The sequence below is a fragment of the Mustelus asterias genome, chromosome 9, assembly GCF_964213995.1.
Source record: "Mustelus asterias chromosome 9, sMusAst1.hap1.1, whole genome shotgun sequence".
Classification (NCBI taxonomy): domain Eukaryota; kingdom Metazoa; phylum Chordata; class Chondrichthyes; order Carcharhiniformes; family Triakidae; genus Mustelus; species Mustelus asterias.
Window position 1 is genome coordinate 47,227,355 of NC_135809.1, and position 21,030 is coordinate 47,248,384.

Genomic DNA, 21,030 nt, shown 5'->3' on the forward strand with positions numbered 1-21,030 from the left:
GCTGAAACTACACATTTCACAGCTGTTTGCTGTTGAATGTTCTCTCTTGTCAAGACAATTACTTCAGTCCTGGCAATCCTGTCTATATTGGATCCACTGATCTCTAACACTGGATTCATAGAACATAGAACATTACAGCGCAGAACAGGCCCTTCGGCCCACGATGTTGCACCGACCAGTTAAAAAAAAAAACTGTGACCCTCCAACCTAAACCAATTTCTTTTCGTCCATGAACCTATCTACGGATCTCTTAAACGCCCCCAAACTAGGCGCATTTACTACTGATGCTGGCAGGGCATTCCAATCCCTCACCACCCTCTGGGTAAAGAACCTACCCCTGACATCGGTTCTATAACTACCCCCCCTCAATTTAAAGCCATGCCCCCTCGTGCTGGATTTCTCCATCAGAGGAAAAAGGCTATCACTATCCACCCTATCTAAACCTCTAATCATCTTATATGTTTCAATAAGATCCCCTCTTAGCCGCCGCCTTTCCAGCGAAAACAATCCCAAATCCCTCAGCCTCTCCTCATAGGATCTCCCCTCCATACCAGGCAACATCCTGGTAAACCTCCTCTGCACCCTCTCCAAAGCCTCCACATCCTTCCTGTAATGTGGGGACCAGAACTGCACACAGTACTCCAAGTGCGGCCGCACCAGAGTTGTGTACAGTTGCAACATAACGCTACGACTCCTAAATTCAATCCCCCTACCATTCGTATGGCAATTCTCAGCCCTGTGACTGTTGCTTTAGTCACTAACTAAGCCTAATACTAGGTTCTCAAATTCTCAACCTGTGACAAATACCTGTCAACTGGCAAGATCCAAAGCAAAATTTAGCCCAAGCATGTGCCCCTCTGTCAACATAACTAAAAACTTCAAACCAAATATTTGCAACCCTGATCAATAGGAAGAATGCTCCTAGTTTCTCTAGAACAATCGAACCTAATGTATATCTCTTAACCGGAGGACCCTGGGTTAGCGAGGCTTCAGGCCCCTTCCTGGCTTATGAACATTGTAGCTTTGGCTTCTCTTTTCTGCTGGAGTCCAAACGTGTCCGAGCTATGACATTGCAAAAGACTCACATGTCTGTTCTTAGTTACATCAAAATATTCGGAACTTCCAAGAGATGCTTAGTTTCAAACCTTCTTGACATAACCTAAAATTCACAAATCGTCCAAATAATGCATATGAAGATTTTCCATCACTAAGCTTGTGCATAGTACAATTTGGTAATTTAAGGCTCATTTCATTAGACAAATGTGCCAGCGCAGTGAAGTCTAACAGTTTTGGAGCAGAAATACACAGAGGACTAAGAAGAGTTGGTTCAACTGGAAGCCCCTTTGGATACTGGGTTGGAATTCAAAAATGGAGGTGAAATCTTGACAAACCATTCCACCTATGAAAGGAAGAATACAATTTATTTCCAACAGAGAACCAAAACTTTAATACCTTCTGAAGTGAAAGTGAGTATGAACTTGGACATGTAGGGTATGGAGGGGGGCATGGAAATCTAATGAATTGACTGAATCTGGGAAGAAATTGAAATTTTAATGTCTGTGCATGAGCAAAAAGACACACCTTGGTCAGGCAAGTTGCTAAGGCTGTTGAAGCATACAGCCTGCTGGGCTTGATAAAGTGAGGGTATAAGATAGAAGACTTTACACTTGCCTGGATGAGTGCAGCTCCAACAACACTCACAGGCTGACACCACCTAGGAGAAAGCAACCCACTTGATTGGCACCCCATCCATTACCTTCAATATTTGCTCCCTTCACCACTGACTCTCAGTGACCACTGTGTGCGCCATCTGGAAGATGTACTGCAGCAACTCACTAAGGCTCCTTCGACAGCACCTTTCACCAAATGCATGACCTGTACCACCTAGAAGGGCGAGGGCAGCAAGGGATACATGGGAACACCAACACCTGCAAGTTCCCTTCCAAATCACATCATCCTGACTTGGAACTACATCACCATTCCTTCACTGTGGCTGGATCAAAATCCTGGAACTCCCACACTAACAGCACTGTAGGTGTACTTACACCACATGGACTACAGTAGTTTAAGAAGGCAGCTCATCACCACTACCTCGAGGAAAATTAGGATGGGCAACAAATACTGGCGTAGCCAGTGATGTTGAATCAGCTAAAAAGACAGAACCTGACAATAGCAAGGAATCAAAAAGACAAACTATGAAGGTGATAGCTTGAGGTTGAAGAGCTAACAATTGTGTGGAAAATTTATGGAATCAACTTTGATGAATTTCTCCAACTGGTCTGACCAGTATAGTTATCACAAACTGAATATTTTGGAGTCAAGGAATCTTGATCATATTCTGAGGGGTTATAAAATTGAAATCTGGCTGTGTTTTATTATGCTCTGAAAATTTAAGCTGATTACAAACACAATAGTTATGCAATCCAGTGTATCAGGTTTTTAGAATGTGGGCTACAGTAAACTCAGTGAACTGTGATGCAACACCCTTCAGGTGAATTAAAAAACAAATCTGGGTAAGCTGTATACTTGTGTGAGAACTATCATTTGAAGTGACTCTGTTCATGATCTTCTGATTCGGCTATTAGTTGAGGGAGTATCAGATTTCCTTTTAAACAGGAGAAATAGGAGAAAGTGACTGGAGGCGAAATAAAGTAGCAAAACAATTTTTAAGGTCGAAGCTTAATATGTTTGCTCAAAAAATATGTTGACCTACACTGGTAGGCGAAGAAACAACCGGCAGTATTAAGTGTTCACTGCAATAGGTGTTTTTTTGGATTACTGTAGCAACAACGTTCCTGTTGCTAATTTTGAGTCTGAGGCTAGTGACCGCTATGGAATGGATGCGGCACGAGTGTCAAATTAAATTGTTTTTAGCTGTAACCTTGGGGATAATCCGATAGCATAATGGGGCATAAAGTGAGACAGACTGAATCTGGATTGGAAAAGAGTCCATTGAGGATTATTTCAGATTTGTAGGCTAGAATTAGGAATGACCGTAGTTGTGACCAGGATAATTAGAATGCTTGCAATAGGGTTCATTATTATCCAACATGGTTGAAGGATGAAATTTTCACATTCCAATAGACATAGGATGTGATCTTGCATAGAGAACATAATGAACTGATATTTAAAACAAGTGGGAAAAGTTGAGCAGTAAAAACTTAAGTATTTTCTGGTGTAATGGGGCCTTATGTGAACAACAGCTTGTAGTGCATTTTGGTGCAGTAAAACTAGGTAGTTTTACTGGAGAGTTAGCAAACTAAATTTCTCACCAAGCCAGGATTTGAGGGGCTTCTCAGGGTGATGAGAGAGGTAGAAAAATGGAAAGTTTTAGGGGTGAGAATTCTAGTGCTTGAGGCTCTGGTAGCTGAAGTAATCATAGAAACCCTACAGTACAGAAAGAGGCCATTCGGCACATTGAGTCTGCACCGACCACAATCCCACCCAGGCCCTACCCCCATATCCCTACATATCTTACCCGCTAATCTCTCTAACCTACACATCCCAGGACATTAAGGGGCAATTTTAGCATGGTCAATCAACCTAACCTGCACATCTTTGGACTCAAATGAATAAAATCAGATATGTAAGATGCCAGAATTGATGGAGTGCTGAGATTTTGGTGGATTGTAGGGCTGGAGGAGGTTAGAAATGGAAGGGGTGAGGCCATGGGGAGATTTAAAAATGACAGCAATTTTAAAATTGAGGTGTTACTGCACCAAGAGCCAATGTGAGTAAGGTGAGCACTGAGGCAAAAGTTGGTTTAAATTAGTATATGGGCAGCAAAGTTTAGGTTTATGAAGGCAGAGATGAACTATAGGGTTGGGGGTGTTCAGATGACGTGTTTTGGCGATTAAGCTTATGTAGTCAGAAGCTCATTTCAAAATTTAAATACAACATCAAGATTGCAAGTGACCTGGATTTGCCTCACATTTATCTGGGAGAGATCAGTGGTTGGGGAAAGGAGTTTATGGTGGGCACTGCAGATAATGACTTCCAGTCTTCAGGATATTTGGTTGGAGGAAATTTCTACGTATCCAATACCAGATGTTGAGCATTTGAAAAAAGGTGAATAAACACAAGCATGTTGAAAGACAAGAAGGAAATCATTGTATGGCTATTAAGTGAATTACTTGTTGTAATATCATTGCTGCTGTAGGTTAATGGTAGAACAATTTGAGAAAATGAATTTGGAAATGGCTTTCCGAAAGTAGGGATAAACCTCTTAATCCTGTAGGATATTGAATATTGTGATTTTAAACTTGCTGACCTCACTGTTGTATTTGCCTTATAGAAGGAAATGGCAGACTAGCATCCTTGGGTAACAAAATAGAACAGATTGTAGTTCTCACTTCAGGTAATTGGCCATTTTGTGTTTCAGTTTCATGGGACACTTGTTGCAGTTTATCCATTTTTCTAGGCTGGCCGCATGGAGAGCTTGGCAGGAAGCCCAAGGGATCACCACAAATTAAATCCAATAAAGTAAAACTTCAGCTGAGGATAAAACCACCTCTGTTTGACTTGGTCTTTTTATGATCTAAAAGGCTGTGTTGAGACTGGAGATGTTGTTGGATTATATTAAAACCCACTTCTAATTAATACATCATAAGTAAAGGTCTTACAAAATGAATGGAATGCTCTATGAAATTAGCACAGATATAATCAGTTGATCTTTTGAAAAACTAAAATAAAGCTTAAGTTACATTCCCTACTTGGGTGCTGTAGATCAATGAAACGTTTGCCTATTCTGAAATGTATATTAAACTGACATTAAGGGGACCATATTTGGAACACTAATGCCCCCTTGAATTAGGCAAAACCACAAATGATACACACATCCTCCAATTCTAAATTGGTTAGAAGCTGATAGTTGTCACAGTGTGGTGTTTGGTTACAGGAGAAGTAAACCTGTAATGGAAAGACGCAAGGTTTAGCCAGTGAGCAACAAATTGCTTCTTGGAGATTTATATGAATGTACAAGTTAGGAGGAGTGGGCCAATCAGCCTCGAGCAGATGGCTGGTTTTGTGATGCAAACAGCAGGGGTTCAATTCCCATAGTGGCTGACATTCATGAAGGCCCCACCTTCTCAACCTTGTCCCTCGCCTGAGGTGTGATGATCCTTGGGTTAAATCACCACCAGTCCGCTCTCCCCTTCAAAGGGGAGAACAGCCTATGGTCATCTGGCACTGTGGCAACTTTGCTTTTACCTTACTGGCTCAATAACTGCCAATAAGATTCTGTTTGATAAAAGCAGTCAGGGTTGATGTGCTGTAATGACGAATCATTGACTGCTTGGCAAATAATAGACTGGTGAGCTGAGATTTTTGACTATATTATTGTTGTAAGTAAAGTGTTCTATTATATGCTTGTCTTTGTTGAACTAAGTCACGTGAAGTGAAATTTGTGTAGAGAAATGTGATATTAAATTATGCAGATTTTTAAAAATGACCTACCTACAGGTATTTACTGTATTCTGGCCAAAGGCATGCTCCCTCTCCCTGGCTAGTGATCCAGTCTGAACTGCTAGAGATAGTGGTTAGTGGGGAGCTGTTTGAGATATTTTGGACCAGAACTTATCTATTTGTCCTGAAAAAATCCTGTACTTTAAAGTTAGGTTGTGGGTTTTTTCTCTCCAAACAGTTCCACTCTAATTCTATGAATTCATAGAATCCTACAATGCAGATTTGGTCCATCGAGTCTGCACCAACCACAATACAATCCCAACAAGGCCCTAACCCTATGGATTTACCTTAGCTAGTCTCCCTGACACTAAAAGGCAATTTAGCCTGGCCAATCAACCTAATCTGCACATCTTTGGATTGTGGGAGGAAACTGGAGCACCCGGAGAAAACCCACGCAGACACGGGGAGGATGTGCAAACTCCACACAGACAGTGACCCAAGCCGGAATCAAACCTGGGTCCCTGGCACTTTGAGGCAGCAGTGCTAACCACTGTGCTATCGGGCCACCCCAAAATCAAAGTGGGCATTGATCTCACTACCTCTCGCATGCTGAGTGAGCACTCTACCATTTGAGCTAATTCCCTCAAGCAATTCTGCATATCATTTTGTCATGTTTCGAGCTTTTAAACTATGCTGCTACGTGTGGACCTTGATGGAATGTGTGTTTAACAGTGCAACTGTTGCAAGTAACTTGGCTGTGGAAGGCCAAATTTCATAGGTTAGCTGGGTTGAGATAAAGATGCGAATTCAAATGGGAAATCGGGACTCATTTCCTGGAGATAATGAAAGATATGTTGACGTTCTGAGTTAATTCTATAATGGTTAAGGTGCTCATAATTTGAGGGCATAATGGCTTTTCTGAATCCAAGAAAATATCTCCACCAGATTCAAATTTCTCACCATTAATGGAATTATACTAGTGATTGAAGGCAATTTGAAATAATTGAAAGGTGATTGGGAAAAGGACCGTCATCAATATGCAAACCAAGAGATTGAGCTTGATTTGGAAACAGGGTAAATCATCCTCAAGTCATCACAAGTATCCCACAAAAATGGGAAGACTGGGATGTAAGTTCAGGACCTTGAATGTTGTCCTTGTACAATATTATTTTAAGGCTCCTTCAAGATCCAGACAAGACTAAGCAGCTGCAGATCCAGGTGAGTGTGGGAAAACAATGCAGTGTTAGATGGGAAGAGCAGTGAGTGTGAGACTGACAGGAGTTACTTCAATTATATTCTTTTTATTCTTTGCTGGTTTCTCCAGTTCCTCCAATAGATGTAAATGTGTAGATGATTGTAGATGTGGTGCCAATCAAGTGGGCTGCTTTGTCCTGGATGGTGTCAAGCTTGAGTGTTGTTGAAACTGCACCTGTATAGGCAAGTGGGGAGTATTCCATTACATTCCTGATTTGTAGATGGTGGATAGGCAGTGAGTTAGTCACTGCAGTATTCCTAGCGTCTGATTTGTTCTTGTAGCCACTGTGTTTATATGGCAAGTCCAGTTGAGTTTCTGTTCAATGGTATCCTTAAGGATGTCGACAGTGGGGGATTCAGTGATGGTAACAACATTGAAAGTCAAGAGGTGGTGGTTAGTGTTCCTTACTGATGATGGTCATTGTGTGTGTGGCATGAATGTTACTTGCCACTTGTCAACCCAAGCCTGGATATTGTCCAGATCTTGTTGCATTTGAACATGGACTGCTTCACTGTCTGAGGAGTCACGAATGGTGCTGAACATTGTGCAGTCATTGGCGAACATCCCCACTTCTGGCCGTATGACGGAGGGAAGGTCATTGATGAAGCAGCTGAAGATTGTTGGGCGTAAGACACTACCCTGAGTTACTCCTGCAGAGATGTCCTGGAACTGAGATGACTGACCCTCCACAACCACAACCATCATCCTATGTATCAGTATGACTCCAACCAGCAGAGAGTTTGCCCCCTGATACCCATTGATTCCAGTTTTTCTAGGGCTCCTTGATGCCACACTCGGTTGAATGCGGCCTTGATGTCAAGGGCAGTCACACTACCCTCACCTCTGAAATTCAGCTCTGAGGTCAGGAGCTGAGTGACCCTGGCGAAACCCAAACTAGGCGTAACTGAGCACGTTATTGCTGAGCAGCTGCTGCTTGATAGCACTTTTGATATTATCACATGTATTAACATACACCTGAAAAGTATTGTTTCTTATGCGCTATACAGACAAAACATACTGTTCATAGAGAAGGAAACGAGAGTGCAGAATGTAGTGTTACAGTCATAGTGTGTAGAGAAAGAACAACTTAATGCAAGGTACGTCCATTCAAAATGACAGCAGCAGGGAAGAAGCTGTTCTTGAGTCAGTTGGTATGTGACCTTAGACTTTTGTATCTTTTTCCCGACAGAAGAAGGTGGAAGAGAGAATGTCCAGGGTGCATGGGGTCCTTAATTATGCTGGCTGTTTTGCCAAGGCAGCGGGAAGTGCAGACAGTCAATGGTTGGGATGCTGGTTTGTGTGATGGATTGGGCTACATTCATGATCTTTTGTAGTTCCTTGCGGTCTTGGGCACAGCAGGAGCCATACCAAGCTATGATACAACCAGAAAGAATGCTTTCTATGGTGCATCTGTAAAAGTTGGTGAGAGTCGTAACTGACATGCCAAATTTCCTTAGTCTTCTGAGAAAGTGGATGAAAGTAGAAAGTTGATCCCTTTTATCACTTTACTGATGATCGAGAGTAGGCTGGGCAGTAATTGGCCAGGTTGGATTTGTCCTGCCTTTTGTGTACAGGACATAACTGGGCAATTTTCCACATTGCTGGGTAGATGCCACTGTTGTAACTGTACTGGAAGAGCATGGCTAGGGGAGTGGCAAGTTCTGGAGCACAAGTCTTCAGTGCTATTGCCAGAATGTTATCAGAGCCCATTACCTGTGCACTATCCAGTGCCTCCAATTGTTTCTTGATATCGCGTGGAGTGAATTTAATTGGCTGGAGACTGGCATCTGAGATGTTGGGGACCACTGGAGGAGGTCGAGGTGGGTCATCCACTTGGCACTTCTGGCTGACGATTGCTGCGGATGCTTCAGTCTAATCTTTTGCACTGATGTGCTGGGCTCCTCCATCATTGAGGATGGGGATATTTGTGGAGCCCCCTCTTCCAGTGAGTTGTTTAATTGTCCACTACCATTCACCTTTGGATGTGGCAGGACTGCAGCTCCGAGATCTAATCCGTTGGTTGTGGGATAGCTTAGCTCTATCACATGCTGTTTATTCGTTTGGTATTCAAGTAGTCTTGTTTGGTAGCTTTAGCAGGTTGATACCTCCATTTTTAAGTATGCCTGGTGCTGCTCCTGGCATGCCCTCCTGCACCTCTGCATTGAACCAGGGTTGTGATCCCCTGGTTTGATGGTAATGGTTGAGTGGGGGATATACTGGGCCATGAGGCTGCAAATTGTGTTCGAGTACAGTTCCATTGCTACTGATGGCCCACAGCGCCTCACAGTGCCCAGTCTTGAGTTGCTAGATCTGTTCGAACTCTGTCCCATTTGGCACAGTGATAGTGTCACACAACACGATGGAGGTTATTCTCAATGTGATGGCAGGATTTCATCTCCACAAGAACTGTCCGATAGTCACTCTTGCCAATACTGTCATGGACAGTTGCATCTGCAGCTGGCAGATTGGTAAGGATGAGGTCAAGTATGTTGTTTCCTCTTGGTTCCTTCACCACCTGCTGCAGACCCAGTCTAGCAGTTATATCCTTTAGGACCCGACCAGCTCAATCAGTAGTGTTACTGCTGAGCCACTCTTGGTGGACATTGAAATCCCCCAACCAGAGTACATTTTGCACCATTACCACCCTCAGTGCTTCCTCTAAGTGTTGCTCAACATGGAGTACTGATTCATCAGCTGAAGGAAGATGGTACGTGGTAACAAGTAAGAGGTTTCCTTGCCCATGTTTAACCTGAAGCCATGAAACTTCATGGGGTCCGAAGTCAATGTTAAGGATTCCCAGGGCGACTCTCAGGGCAAATCCCTCCTGCCTCCTGACTATATGCCACTGTGCAGCCACCTCTGCTGGGTCTGTCCTGGTTTGTGGGGTGAGGGGGTGGGGAGCAGGACATATCCAGGGATGGTAATGGTGGTGTTTGGGCTGTTATCTATAAGGTATTATTCCTTGATAATGACTGTCAGGCTGTTGCTTGAGCCCCCAGATGTTAGTAAGGAGGACTTTGCAGGGTCAACAAGGCCATTTGTTTTGCCGTTGTCTTTTCTGGTGCCTAGGTTGATGCTAGTGGTTGGTCTGGTTTCTTTGTTGAAACTTTGTAGCAATTGATACAATTGAGTGGCTTACTCGGTCATTTCAGAGGGCAGTTGAGTGTCAACTACAGTGCTGTGGCTCTGGAGTCACATGTAGGCCAGACCAGGTAAAGACAGCAGATTGCCTTCCCTAAAAGACATTAGTGAACCAGATGGGTTTTTCCGACAATCGACAATGGCTTCATGGTCATCAGTAGACTCCTAATTCCAGATATTTTTTTTATTGAATTCAAATTCCATGGTGGGATTCGAACTCAGATCCTCAGAACATTAGCTGAGTTTCTGGATTGATAGTCTAGCAATAATATTACTAAGCCATTGCCTCCTCCTTGGCTAATGGTTAAATGGTCCAAAGTCCCACTGTACTCTTGATAGTGTTACAAAATCATGGTTTATATTGAAACTGACTTTGAGTGGACTAAAAACCCCAGGATAAGTTTTTAACAGGACTGGTGACGACATTTAAGTGAACTAAACAGCAGCTCTCAAGATGGCTTCAGTATTTGATTCTATAAAGCCAGTCTCAATATTTTCTCAGAAGACTAAGGAAATTTGGCATGTCAGCTACGACTCTAACTTTAACAGATGCACCATAGAAAGCATTCTTTCTGGTTGTATCACAGCTTGGTATGACTCCTGCTCTGCCCAAGACTGCAAGGAACTACAAAAGGTCGTGAATGTAGCCCAATCCATCATGCAAACCAGCCTGCCATCCATTGACTCTGTCTACACTTCCTGCTGCCTCGGCAAAACAGCCAGCATAATTAAGGACCTCACGCACCCTGGACATTCTCTCTTCCTCCACCTTCCGTCGGGAAAAAAATACAGTCTGAGGTCACGTACCAACTGACTCTGGAACAGTTTCTTCCCTGCTGCTGTCAGACTTTTGAATGGACTTGCCTTGCATTAAGTTGATCTTTCTCTATACCCGAGCTATGACTGTAACACTACATTCTGCACACTCTCGTTTCCTTCTCTATAAACGGTATGTTTTGTCTGTATAATACGCAAGAAACAATACTTTTCACTGTATGCTAATGCACGTGACAAATCAAATTAAATCAAAAATGGTGATCGATTGCTGGTAAAATTCCATCTGCGTCACATGTCTTTTGGGGAAGAAAATCTGCCATTACCTGGTCTGACCTATGTGGTTGATTCTTTAATGCCCTCTGAAATGGCCTAGCAAGCCACTCAGTTCAAGGCCAATTTTTTTGATGAGCAACAAATAATGGCCTTGCCAGTGACACCCACATCCATTGAAAGAATAAGGAAATAAAACAATTTAATCATACCAGCAGGTGGACTGTATAGGCCAGCAAATCTGTACGGATGTCCAGAAATCAGTTCCTCCACTGAGGGAAGGTAGCTGACAAGTGTTGATGGCAAGAACAATGTTGTTGCTGGCAGCTTATCAAGGAGCATTTCTCTGCCATTAGGCTAATGCCTTACCCATGTATATATCCGAATAGGTGGATATGTATACTGACCATTTAGCAAGTGAACCAGTTGACATCCAAGAAAGAAAGTAATTTTCAAAGAAAATCTTTAAAAATGTGCATACAAAGATGGAAAGCAAGGTATTATTGGAAACATAACTTTGTCAAGTGAAACTAAGGCCAAAGGAAGAAGAGAAAGAAACTTCTAGGTTCTCATTGCTGATTATTATACAAGGGTCGGAGTTTTGTATCTTTTTGTTTTCCACCCCCTATCAAATGGCCTGATAATACTCTCCCTGTTTGCTCATGAGGAAGTGTCATTTTGGTGACGTATTAGGGCTGACTGAGCTGATCCAGCATGAATCATCACCTTCTGGAGAAAGCTGAAGGACCAAGACACTGTACTAAATGCTGGAGCATTAAGCATAGTTTCAGGTCAGGTACTGAACTATATTAATCAAGGTGGTCCTGAGTTTAGTTCCCTCTGTCTATGCTGAATTAGTTGAAGCAGCAGTATAAGAATAAAAACTGGCCTCTGTTTCTTCAAGATACGTCAGCGAAAATGCAGCCAAAATCCTCCCTGATGGTAAAATTAATTTGGGAATATTGGGCAAGGACAGAATTAGCATCATCTGTGATAAACCCAATCCAATATGATCAAATAACTTGCTAACAATAGTGAATAGGCTTTCACTGTGACGTATTTTTGGGATATCCCAAGGATGCAAAAGGAACTGTCTAAGCTCTTTACATTAAAATGATCACGTGTCCATGCTATTAGATACAATCGTGGAATTGATTGAATCAGCATTTTCAGGAAATGTGGGAGTGAAAAATAAACTAATTTATTGGATAAGCTGACGTGTCACTTGGTTCTTGGGTGCTAATCTTTTTTTTTGTTTGTGACAGATGCCAAACTTCTGCCCAGCTATAACTGCCATGTTATGATCCGGGATAAAACCTACTCCTCGTCAGGAGAACGTGCTGTTCTTGTCAGTCTACTGCCTGTTTCTGGAAAGCCCTGTAAAACCAGGGCGAAAGGCAGAGCCAAATCCCAATAATTGTGTAATGAAGTTTCTATGCCTGGCAACCTTTTAATATTGAGCCTTTTTTTAAAAGAAAGATAAACCATTTATTTGTATGAAACACAATTGTAATTTCCCTCCTGTTACTGTTTTTAAGTATTTAAGTAACATTTCCTTATGATGCTACTGTCGGCATAGTAATTCCATACCAAGGCTAAGAACAAAAAGGATTAATTGTTCATTTGCTGTAAATCAATGTTAATAGTGATCAGATGCTTCATTGGTAGGTTACCTAATGAGGTAAAGTTGTTTCAGGCAATTCCCTTTGGAAATATTATTGATATCCGATTCCATCAAGACACGAGATGGTCCCCTCATTTGCCTTGGCTAGTACCTCAGTCAAACTGTACATAGTACTTGATTTCAATATATAAATCAAGCTGAGTTTTTTTACACTAAGTATTGAACACTGCCACTGGTAACTATGAACTAAAAAACAAGTGGCTAGATGAGGATTCCTTGATCCATTATATTTTCAGAATGTATAATTTTGATCTGAAACACTGGTAAGTTGGCTTCACTATTGTTTATGAAGTCAATTTTTTATATTGAACTTTAATTTTTTTGACCGTTTTCTACTTCCATGTAACTGTAGCATTTTGCATAATGTTTGCAAATGATAAAAGATTCCCAACCATTGTTTTGCTAGTTTGTGAAGTTATTCGCTTTTTTAGATGTCAAAATTGTTTTATTAAAGAATATCGGCAAAGTTCAAGTCTATTTCAAACCTTGCTATAAGATCTGAAACCCGTCAGATTTTTCAGTTTCATTTTTATGGTACTGCAAAAATTTTAAAAACCCTGCACTTCTAAAAGCTTTGTAATTACAGTGTAACTTTAGCACCAAGCTGTCAAAGCACTGTGCTCAGTGTTCATGCCTTGAATGTTTTCTTAAGTGAGCCCTTAATGATCATACCTGCAAAATGCCCCGGTCTGATGCAAAGATTTCTTTTTACAAAAAAATAGGTCACTGAAGAACGTTTATGAATCAACCCTTTGTTACTCATAATATTACTCCAACCATCTGTCAGCCTTGCAGACCTTTTTTTGGTAAGGTTCCCCATTGACTGAGTATTAGAGTTCTTTAGAATCTGAGGCAGATGGTTAATTTTCACACTTTAAATCAACCTAACACTGTTTACACCACATCCTCAGCTCGTTGCTCCCTCTCTCCCAATTCAGCTCACTCTCAATATCTGAAATGCACACAACAGGAAGCGATCCACTTGTTCTGCAACAATTTTTTTTGAGTTTTAAGTTTGTGCTGCACCCAGTTTAGGTTTTTGGATTTAAATGGAACTATGGAACCCAGGTGTTGGTTATGAAGTGACATGTTCCAGTTAGCAGAGCAGCAAGAACCCATAAGGGCGTAAAACATTTGGCTCTATCATATGTAATCCTGGAATTGGAACTTTTGAAAACGAATTGAACAGTCAGATGTGACTTGGTCGCCAGTCTCCATTGGTGTTTATTTGCATGGGTCTTCAGAGAGCCAACCTACAAGCAATTGCTTGTGATTAATGAATCTGCCTTGTGCTTTTCTCAAAGTATGATTGCTTTACTATTTTGAACAGATAGAGTCTGTGGTATGCCAAGCAGACTTGGTGTCAGTCCTTGGAGACCTTTGCGTAATCTGTGCTGTTTTCAATATATTGTAGGTGATTGAATAAATTAGGAAGTCGAGTAGATGACTTGGGCTAACATTCCTCATTCTTCAAAAGATAAATGGCCTCTCCACAGAGCACTTCCCTCCCAATCAACCTATGTCTTTGATTGTATAAGGCCTGGAGATATGCCATGCTTTTATTTTCTTTGCCCAGTTGTCTAATTTCTTGAAGACCATTGTTATAAAGAGAAACCTGATTGAAGATATCCCATATGTGGAGTTTCAGGAATGTTGGGTGTAACATTTGCAATTCTCCAGCTCTCTGACACCATCCCTACTGAGAATCTTTTGAGTAAAATCAGTTTTTAATCCATCCAGTATCTTGCCTACCTGCTATTTTACTGATTTTGACAGCATCATCTTCCTGCTTTCCTGCTCTCTCTCAAGACGGTAAGGAAGGGGAGGAATTTCTGAACTTCATTCAGGATAATTTCATTGATCAGGATGTTCTTGGCACAACTAGAAAGAAGATATTGGATTTGGTACTGGGGAATGCGGTGGACCATTTGGGTAAGAATGATCAGTTTATCATGAGGTTTCAATTAGTAATAGAGGAGACTAATGAATGATCAGAACTTGTGATGAGGGGAGACCATAGACTGATGGGGGGGGGGAAACTAATGGAACAATGGGTGATCTTTAAGGAGAGATACTTCAGCTACAGATTTGATGCATTCAAACAAGAGTGAAAGGTAGCCAAAAACAAGGCTCCCTGGATGATGTGGAAAACTGAGATGATGATGAAACAAAAAGGGAGGGTGTATAATGCATGTTAGGTGAGTTCAAGTTGAAGAGGGGAGGTGAAGAAGAAAATATGACTCGCAAAGAGAGAGTACGAGAGTAGAATGGTATCCAACGTGAATAAAAACCCCAAAATCTTACCAGCAGGTAAACAGTAAGCAGGTGGGTGAAGTGGGTCCTACTGAGGATAAAGAGGTGATGTATGCTTACAGGTATAGGGCAAAGTTGCAATACCTAATGAATTCTATGCATTGGTGTTTATGAAGGAAGAGTGTGCTGATAAAATATTGTTTGCAGCAGTGACAATGGCAGCAAGGGATCGTATGGAAATTTAAGCGAAAAGTACTGGAAAGGCAACTGGTCCAGATGTCTTGCGGACAAGTTGCTAAGGGAAGTGGGATTGACGTAGCAGAAGGGTTTGCCTTAATTTTTCAACTAGCAGAGGATTGAAGAATGGCAAATGTGATAGAGTGCAAGGTTTACAATGGTGTTACAATCCCAGCTGATACTAGACAAGTCAGATCCCAGAGTGAAACTTGGCTTGATAGATCCTAATGTCCTTTTCAGAAATCATGGAGGAAATTTGCTGAATAAATTCATAAGTGTCTGCTGATGAACTCTTAATAAATGCTTTACTTTGTGTTCAAACAAGAAAAATGAACTACACACCAGACCAAAAAAAAGCTGTAAAGCTCTACATACGCAAGATCCATTTTTCTTTACTCAATCCTATCTTTACAAGCATTCAAAACAGTGAAGAGTTATCACTAGCTTGACACAAAGGCTCCTTGCTTGGGATTGACATGCATGTAAACAGTGTTCTTCCAGTGAATTCTTAAGCAGTCGCTTGATGCTTCTCACCCAACTAAGTCCTCAAATCACCAAAACTGCACGCAAAACAGTTGCTTCAATTGAAGAGCAAACTAACATTTATTCTGTAAATTCAGTCACCCAGTAACCTTGAGCTTAAAATTCCTGTCTTGTCCCTCTGACACCCACTGACTGAACTGCCTGTCAGGTCCTGTCATTCTCTTGTCACTTGCGCACTATTGCTAGGCAACAGTAAGGCTTTCTACTTTGCTTTCATTCCCTGAAGGAATGGAGGAACGTGTTTTTGGGTGGGGGGAGGGGGTGGGGCTTGCATGTGCATTGATATTCGTAGGTTGCAGAACACTAAGCAGAGAGATATGAGACTTCTCAAATAGATGTGTTAAGTGCAAAGCAGAGAAATTATATTGATCATATATAAAGGCCTGGTTAGGCTGGGTGAGAGAAAAATGCATTGAAACGGATTCCCAAAGTCTTCCGGTGAGTGCAGGAGACTTTTGGGTAAGGAAGATGTCCTCTTTTTATGCCACTAGCTGCCACAAATCAGGCAGGCTTAATGGTCCAGCCATATTGAGAAGGAAAATGGGCAGAATGGGGAAGGAGGAAACTACTGGGGCCTTGAGAGAAATCTTTGAATCCTCACTGGCTACAGGGGAGGTCCCAGAAGATTGGAGAATAGCCAATGTTGTTCCTTTGTTTAAGAAGGATAGCAACGATAATCCAGGTAATTACAGATCAGTGAGCCTTATGACAGTGGTAGGAAAATTATTAGAGAGGATTCTTTGAGACGGGATTTATTCTCACTTGGAAATGAGTGCACGTATTAGCGAGAGGCAACATGGTTTTGTGAAGGGGAGATCGTGTCTCACTAACTTGATCGAGTTTTTTGTGGAGATGATTGATGAGGGTAGGGCAGTGGATGTTGTCTACATGGACTTCAGTTAGGCCTCTGACAAAGTCCTCATGGCAGACTGGTACAAAAGGTGAAGTTGCATGGGATCAGAGATGAGCTGGCAAGATGGATACAGAACTGGTCGGTCATAGAAGTGTCACAGCGAAAAACCACACTCACCTCCTCAGAAGACAAATACGGCGGACAGAGTACCCTTCGTCGTCCAGTACTTCCCTGGAGCGGAGAAGCTACGACATCTCTGGAGCCTTCAACATGTCATTGATGAAGACGAACATCCCGCCAAGGCCATTCCCACACCCCCACTTCTTGCCTTTAAACAACCGCACAACCTCAAACAGACCGTTGTCCGCAGCAAACTACCCAGCCTTCAGGAGAACAGTGACCACAACACCACACAGCCCTGCCACAGCAACCTCTGCAAGACGTGCCGGATCATTGACACGGATGCCATCATCTCACGTGAGAACACCATCCACCAGGTACTGGGTACATACTCTTGCAACTCGGCCAATGTTGTCTACCTGATACGCTACCTGATATTCACGCGGGAAAAAGACAATTGTCGAGGAGAATACTGAGATACAGGCTATTGGACTAGACAGGATTGACATTCAGAAGGAGGAGGTGTTAGCAATTCTGGAAAGTGTGAAAATAGATAAGTCCCCTGGGCCGGATGGGATTTATCCTAGGATTTTCTGGGAGGCTAGGGAGGAGATTGTAGAGCCTTTGGCTTTGATCTTTATGTCATCATTGTCTACAGGAATAGTGCCAGAAGACTGGAAGATAGCAAATGTTGTCCCCTTGTTCAAGAAGGGGAGTAGAGACAACCCTGGTAATTATAGACCAGTGAGCTTTACTTCTGTTGTGGGCAAAGTTTTGGAAGGATTATAAGAGATAGGATTTATAATCATCCAGAAAGAAATAATTTGATTAGGGATAGTCAACACAGTTTTGTGAAGGGTAGGTCATGCCTCACAAACCTTATTGAGTTCTTTGAGAAGGTGACCAAAGAGGTGGATGAGGGTAAAGTAGTTGATGTGGTGTATATGGATTTCAGTAAAGCATTTGATAAGGTTCCCCATGGTAAACTGTTGCAGAAAATACAGGCGCATGGGATTGAGGGTGATTTAGCAGTTTGGATCAGGAATTGGCTAGCTGTAAGAAGACAGGGTGGTGGTTGATGGGAAATGTTCATCCTGGAGTTCAGTTACTAGTGGTGTACCGCAGGAATCTGTTTTGGGGCCACTGCTGTTTGTCATTTTTATAAATGACCTGGATGAGGGCGTAAAAGGATGGGTTAATAAATTTGCGGATGACACTAAAGTCGGTGGAGTTGTGGACAGTGTGGAAGGTTGTTGCAGGTTACAGAGGGATATAGATAAGCTGCAGAGCTGGGCTGAGAGGTGGCAAATGGAGTTTAATGCGGAAAAGTGTGAGGTGATTCACTTTGGAAGGAGTAACAGGATTACAGAGTACTGGGCTAATGGTAAGATACTTGGTAGTGTGGATGAGCAGAGAGATCTCGGTGTCCATGTGCATAGATCCCTGAAAGTTGGCACCCAGGTTGATAGGGTTGTTAAGAAGGCGTACGAAGTGTTAGCTTTTATTGGTAGAGGGATTGAGTTTCGGAGCCAGGAGGTCATGTTGCAGCTGTACAAAACTCTGGTGCGGCCGCACTTGGAGTATTGCGTACAGTTCTGGTCGCCGCATTATAGGAAGGATGTGGAAGCATTGGAAAGGGTGCAGAGGAGATTTACCAGGATGTTGCCTGGTATGGTGGGAAGGTCTTATGAGGAAAGGCTGAGGGACTTGAGGTTGTTTTCATTAGAGAGAAGAAGGTTAAGAGGTGACTTAATAGAGGCATACAAGATGATCAGAGGATTAGATAGGGTGGATAGTGAGAGCCTTTTTCCTCAGATGGTGATAGCTAGCACGAGGGGACATAACTTTAAATTGAGGGGTGATAGATATATGACAGATGTCAGAGGTAGGTTCTTTTCTCAGAGTAGTAAGGGCGTGGAATAGTGTAGGTTAGAGGGGCTTTAGATTGGTTTCACTGGTCGGCGCACCATCGAGGGCCGAAGGACCTGTACAGCGCTGTTATCTATGTTCTATGATGAAGCGGAACCGAAACAATAAGTTTTGTTAACGGTTGTTTTTGAAGGAATGTGATTGGAGGTCAATTGTTGATAGGGGGGCATAATTGGCTAATACATGGAACCACCCAAAGCTAATGACGAGATAACCGCTGATGTCTGTATGATTAAAGTGTATAAAAATGCAGTTAAAAACGGGTGAAAATTAGGGGAATTTATGGGACTTTCAGATAGAAACAGGAATTGATTGCTTGTGCTGATCGACTAAGGGCAAGGAAGTGCCTGTCACAAACACGCGGCCTTAGACCGGTTGTTAAGAAGGTCAGGACCCTGAAGTGGGCAGAGAGGCACCAAGGCACTTCGGATCGTGAAGCACAAGCAATAGAGGTCATCGAGCATCGAACTCTGTAGTGGTGAACAAACGCAGAGTTTGCCATCTGCTTGCATAAAGTTGTGTAATTTTGGTAGTCTGTCAGTTGTAAAGCGGTGCGGAAAGGAGGTAATCACCCTGACCTAGAGCCGGACTCCGGTGGAGGAAACATGTTGCCGAGGAAGTAATCGTGGCCATGAGTATAAATAGAAATCCCAACGAGGGGGCCTAGAAGCCTGCAAGATGGCAGGTAAGGAAACTAAGTGGGGACCTCCGGGTTCCCTTATTGATAAATATATGACAGACAGACGCTCGTTGATTAAGAAGATGCAAAGGAATGGCTGGGATGTTTCAGACCTTAGAACAACAGAGAAAGTGGGTAGATGGGGAAAAGAAAGAAAAAAAGAAAGGCAGGGGTATTATTAGTACATCAACTAGCTGGACTAATTGGACAAGTAGTCGCCTCCACTAAAAAGTGGAATGAAGACAAGGACAAAATTAAGAAATTAGAATCTAGGGTAAGGGAATTAGAAAAAAGGAATCAATTGTTAGAAGGGAATCAATGGGGAGGGGAAACTGTCCCTTTGCCCCCTTACGAGACAATACAACAGGAAGCAACAGCCCCTCCAGAAGTAACCCGAGGGGGAATGGCCGCGCCGCCAACAGCACATTACAAACCATTCACCCCGGGCGAAAGACAACAGATAATGGCCTCCCTGGGTAAACTGCAACCCAGAAGCGCAAATATGAAATTTTGGGCAGACCTAGATACGGTCTGGGTAGGACACCAACTGTACTTAAGGGATATACACCAACTAGTCAGGGCCGTATGCCCAGCGGACAAATGGAGGCAGGTAGCCGGAGGGCCCGCCGCCCTCCCCGGAGTAGACTACAATGGGGGGGCGCTGGACGCATGCGGTAGCCCTAACGGCAGAGGTGGACGCCCAACAGGCACCCTTTGTCTTGTTGAAAACGGAAGCACAGAGGGTTTTAGGGAATGCTCCCACCAATTGGAGTAAAATCACAACAACCAGGCAACAAAAGGGGGAAGGGGCCTCTGAAAATGGGGAACGGTTGTTCCAGGTATACCAGGAATGCTCAGGGCAAGGAAACCCAGGTCATGGGGATCGAGCCTTTATCCAGGCTTTCAAGGATGGGCTCTCCAGCTTAAAAATGGGAGTGAACATGTCCCAGGATTATGACGAACTGGTGGAATGGGCAAGCGGTGTACACGGAGGGGGGAGAGGAGAAATCTCAGACGAAGATAAAACAGGAAAGAGTAGCCGCCTTCGGTAGCAGGAGCGGAACCAAGCCCAAACTGACCTCTCACAGTTGTGGCCAACAAGGGCACTTTGCAAAGGAGGGCCGGGTCCCAAGGAAAGGAAATAAATTTGGAAACAGCGGGAAACATTATTGTAATTAATTATTGTAATAAAAATGGACATACGGAAGCAATATGTTGGGACAAACATGGGAGACCCCAGCCCCGATCCGTGCCCACAGCAGAATTGGAGGAACTAAGGAACCTCTGAGATCAGCAAGACAGACGGCCTGCAGCCCCCATTAATAAGGAGGGAAGGATCTATGTGTCTGCACTGGTAGGGGGCAGGCAATGTGAGATGCTGGTGGACACAGGAGCATCCATATCTGTCACCGACCTTCCCTTAACCCCCTACAAGTAGGATGATTTATCTAACGGATAGGAGGGAACAAAACACCCGCCTACCTGAGCGAGACCACGTTAGTAGAAATAAATAATTTGTATATACCTATGAGATTCTATGTATGTAAAAATAACAAGGGTACAATAATGGGAAATGATTTAATGAAAAAGTATGAAATTTTGATTGACTGCAGGAAGGGAGAGCTAACCTGGCCAAAATGGGACGGCCAGAAAACCAGAATGGGAAGACTCACGAGTCACCTCGAAACCATCAAGGTGGCCACAGCCACCACCAGGGATTGGCAACTAGAAACAAAGGGGTTTGGAGCCATCTGTGCCTCCGTCCCCAGAGTATGGGCCGAAATGAAATTAGACACTGGCCTAACCAAAACTGACCCGATAAAGGTGCCCGGACCGGAGCATAAGCCCCACCGACAGTACCCGATAAAACCGGAAGCAAAGGCAGC

General features: G+C 43.0%; 1 protein-coding gene across 3 annotated transcripts in view; it reads left to right on the plus strand.

The window, feature by feature from the left end:
* LOC144498672 (uncharacterized) overlaps positions 1 to 12,927 on the plus strand; it is an 89,912-nt gene extending 76,985 nt beyond the window's left edge. For all 3 annotated transcript variants that reach the window (XM_078220133.1, XM_078220134.1, XM_078220135.1), the window contains exon 5: positions 12,112 to 12,927. In XM_078220133.1, the coding sequence (XP_078076259.1) occupies positions 12,112 to 12,263 (152 nt within the window). In that variant the 3' untranslated portion in view covers positions 12,264 to 12,927. The remainder of the gene's footprint in view (positions 1 to 12,111) is intronic.
* Positions 12,928 to 21,030: the final 8,103 nt, after the last annotated feature.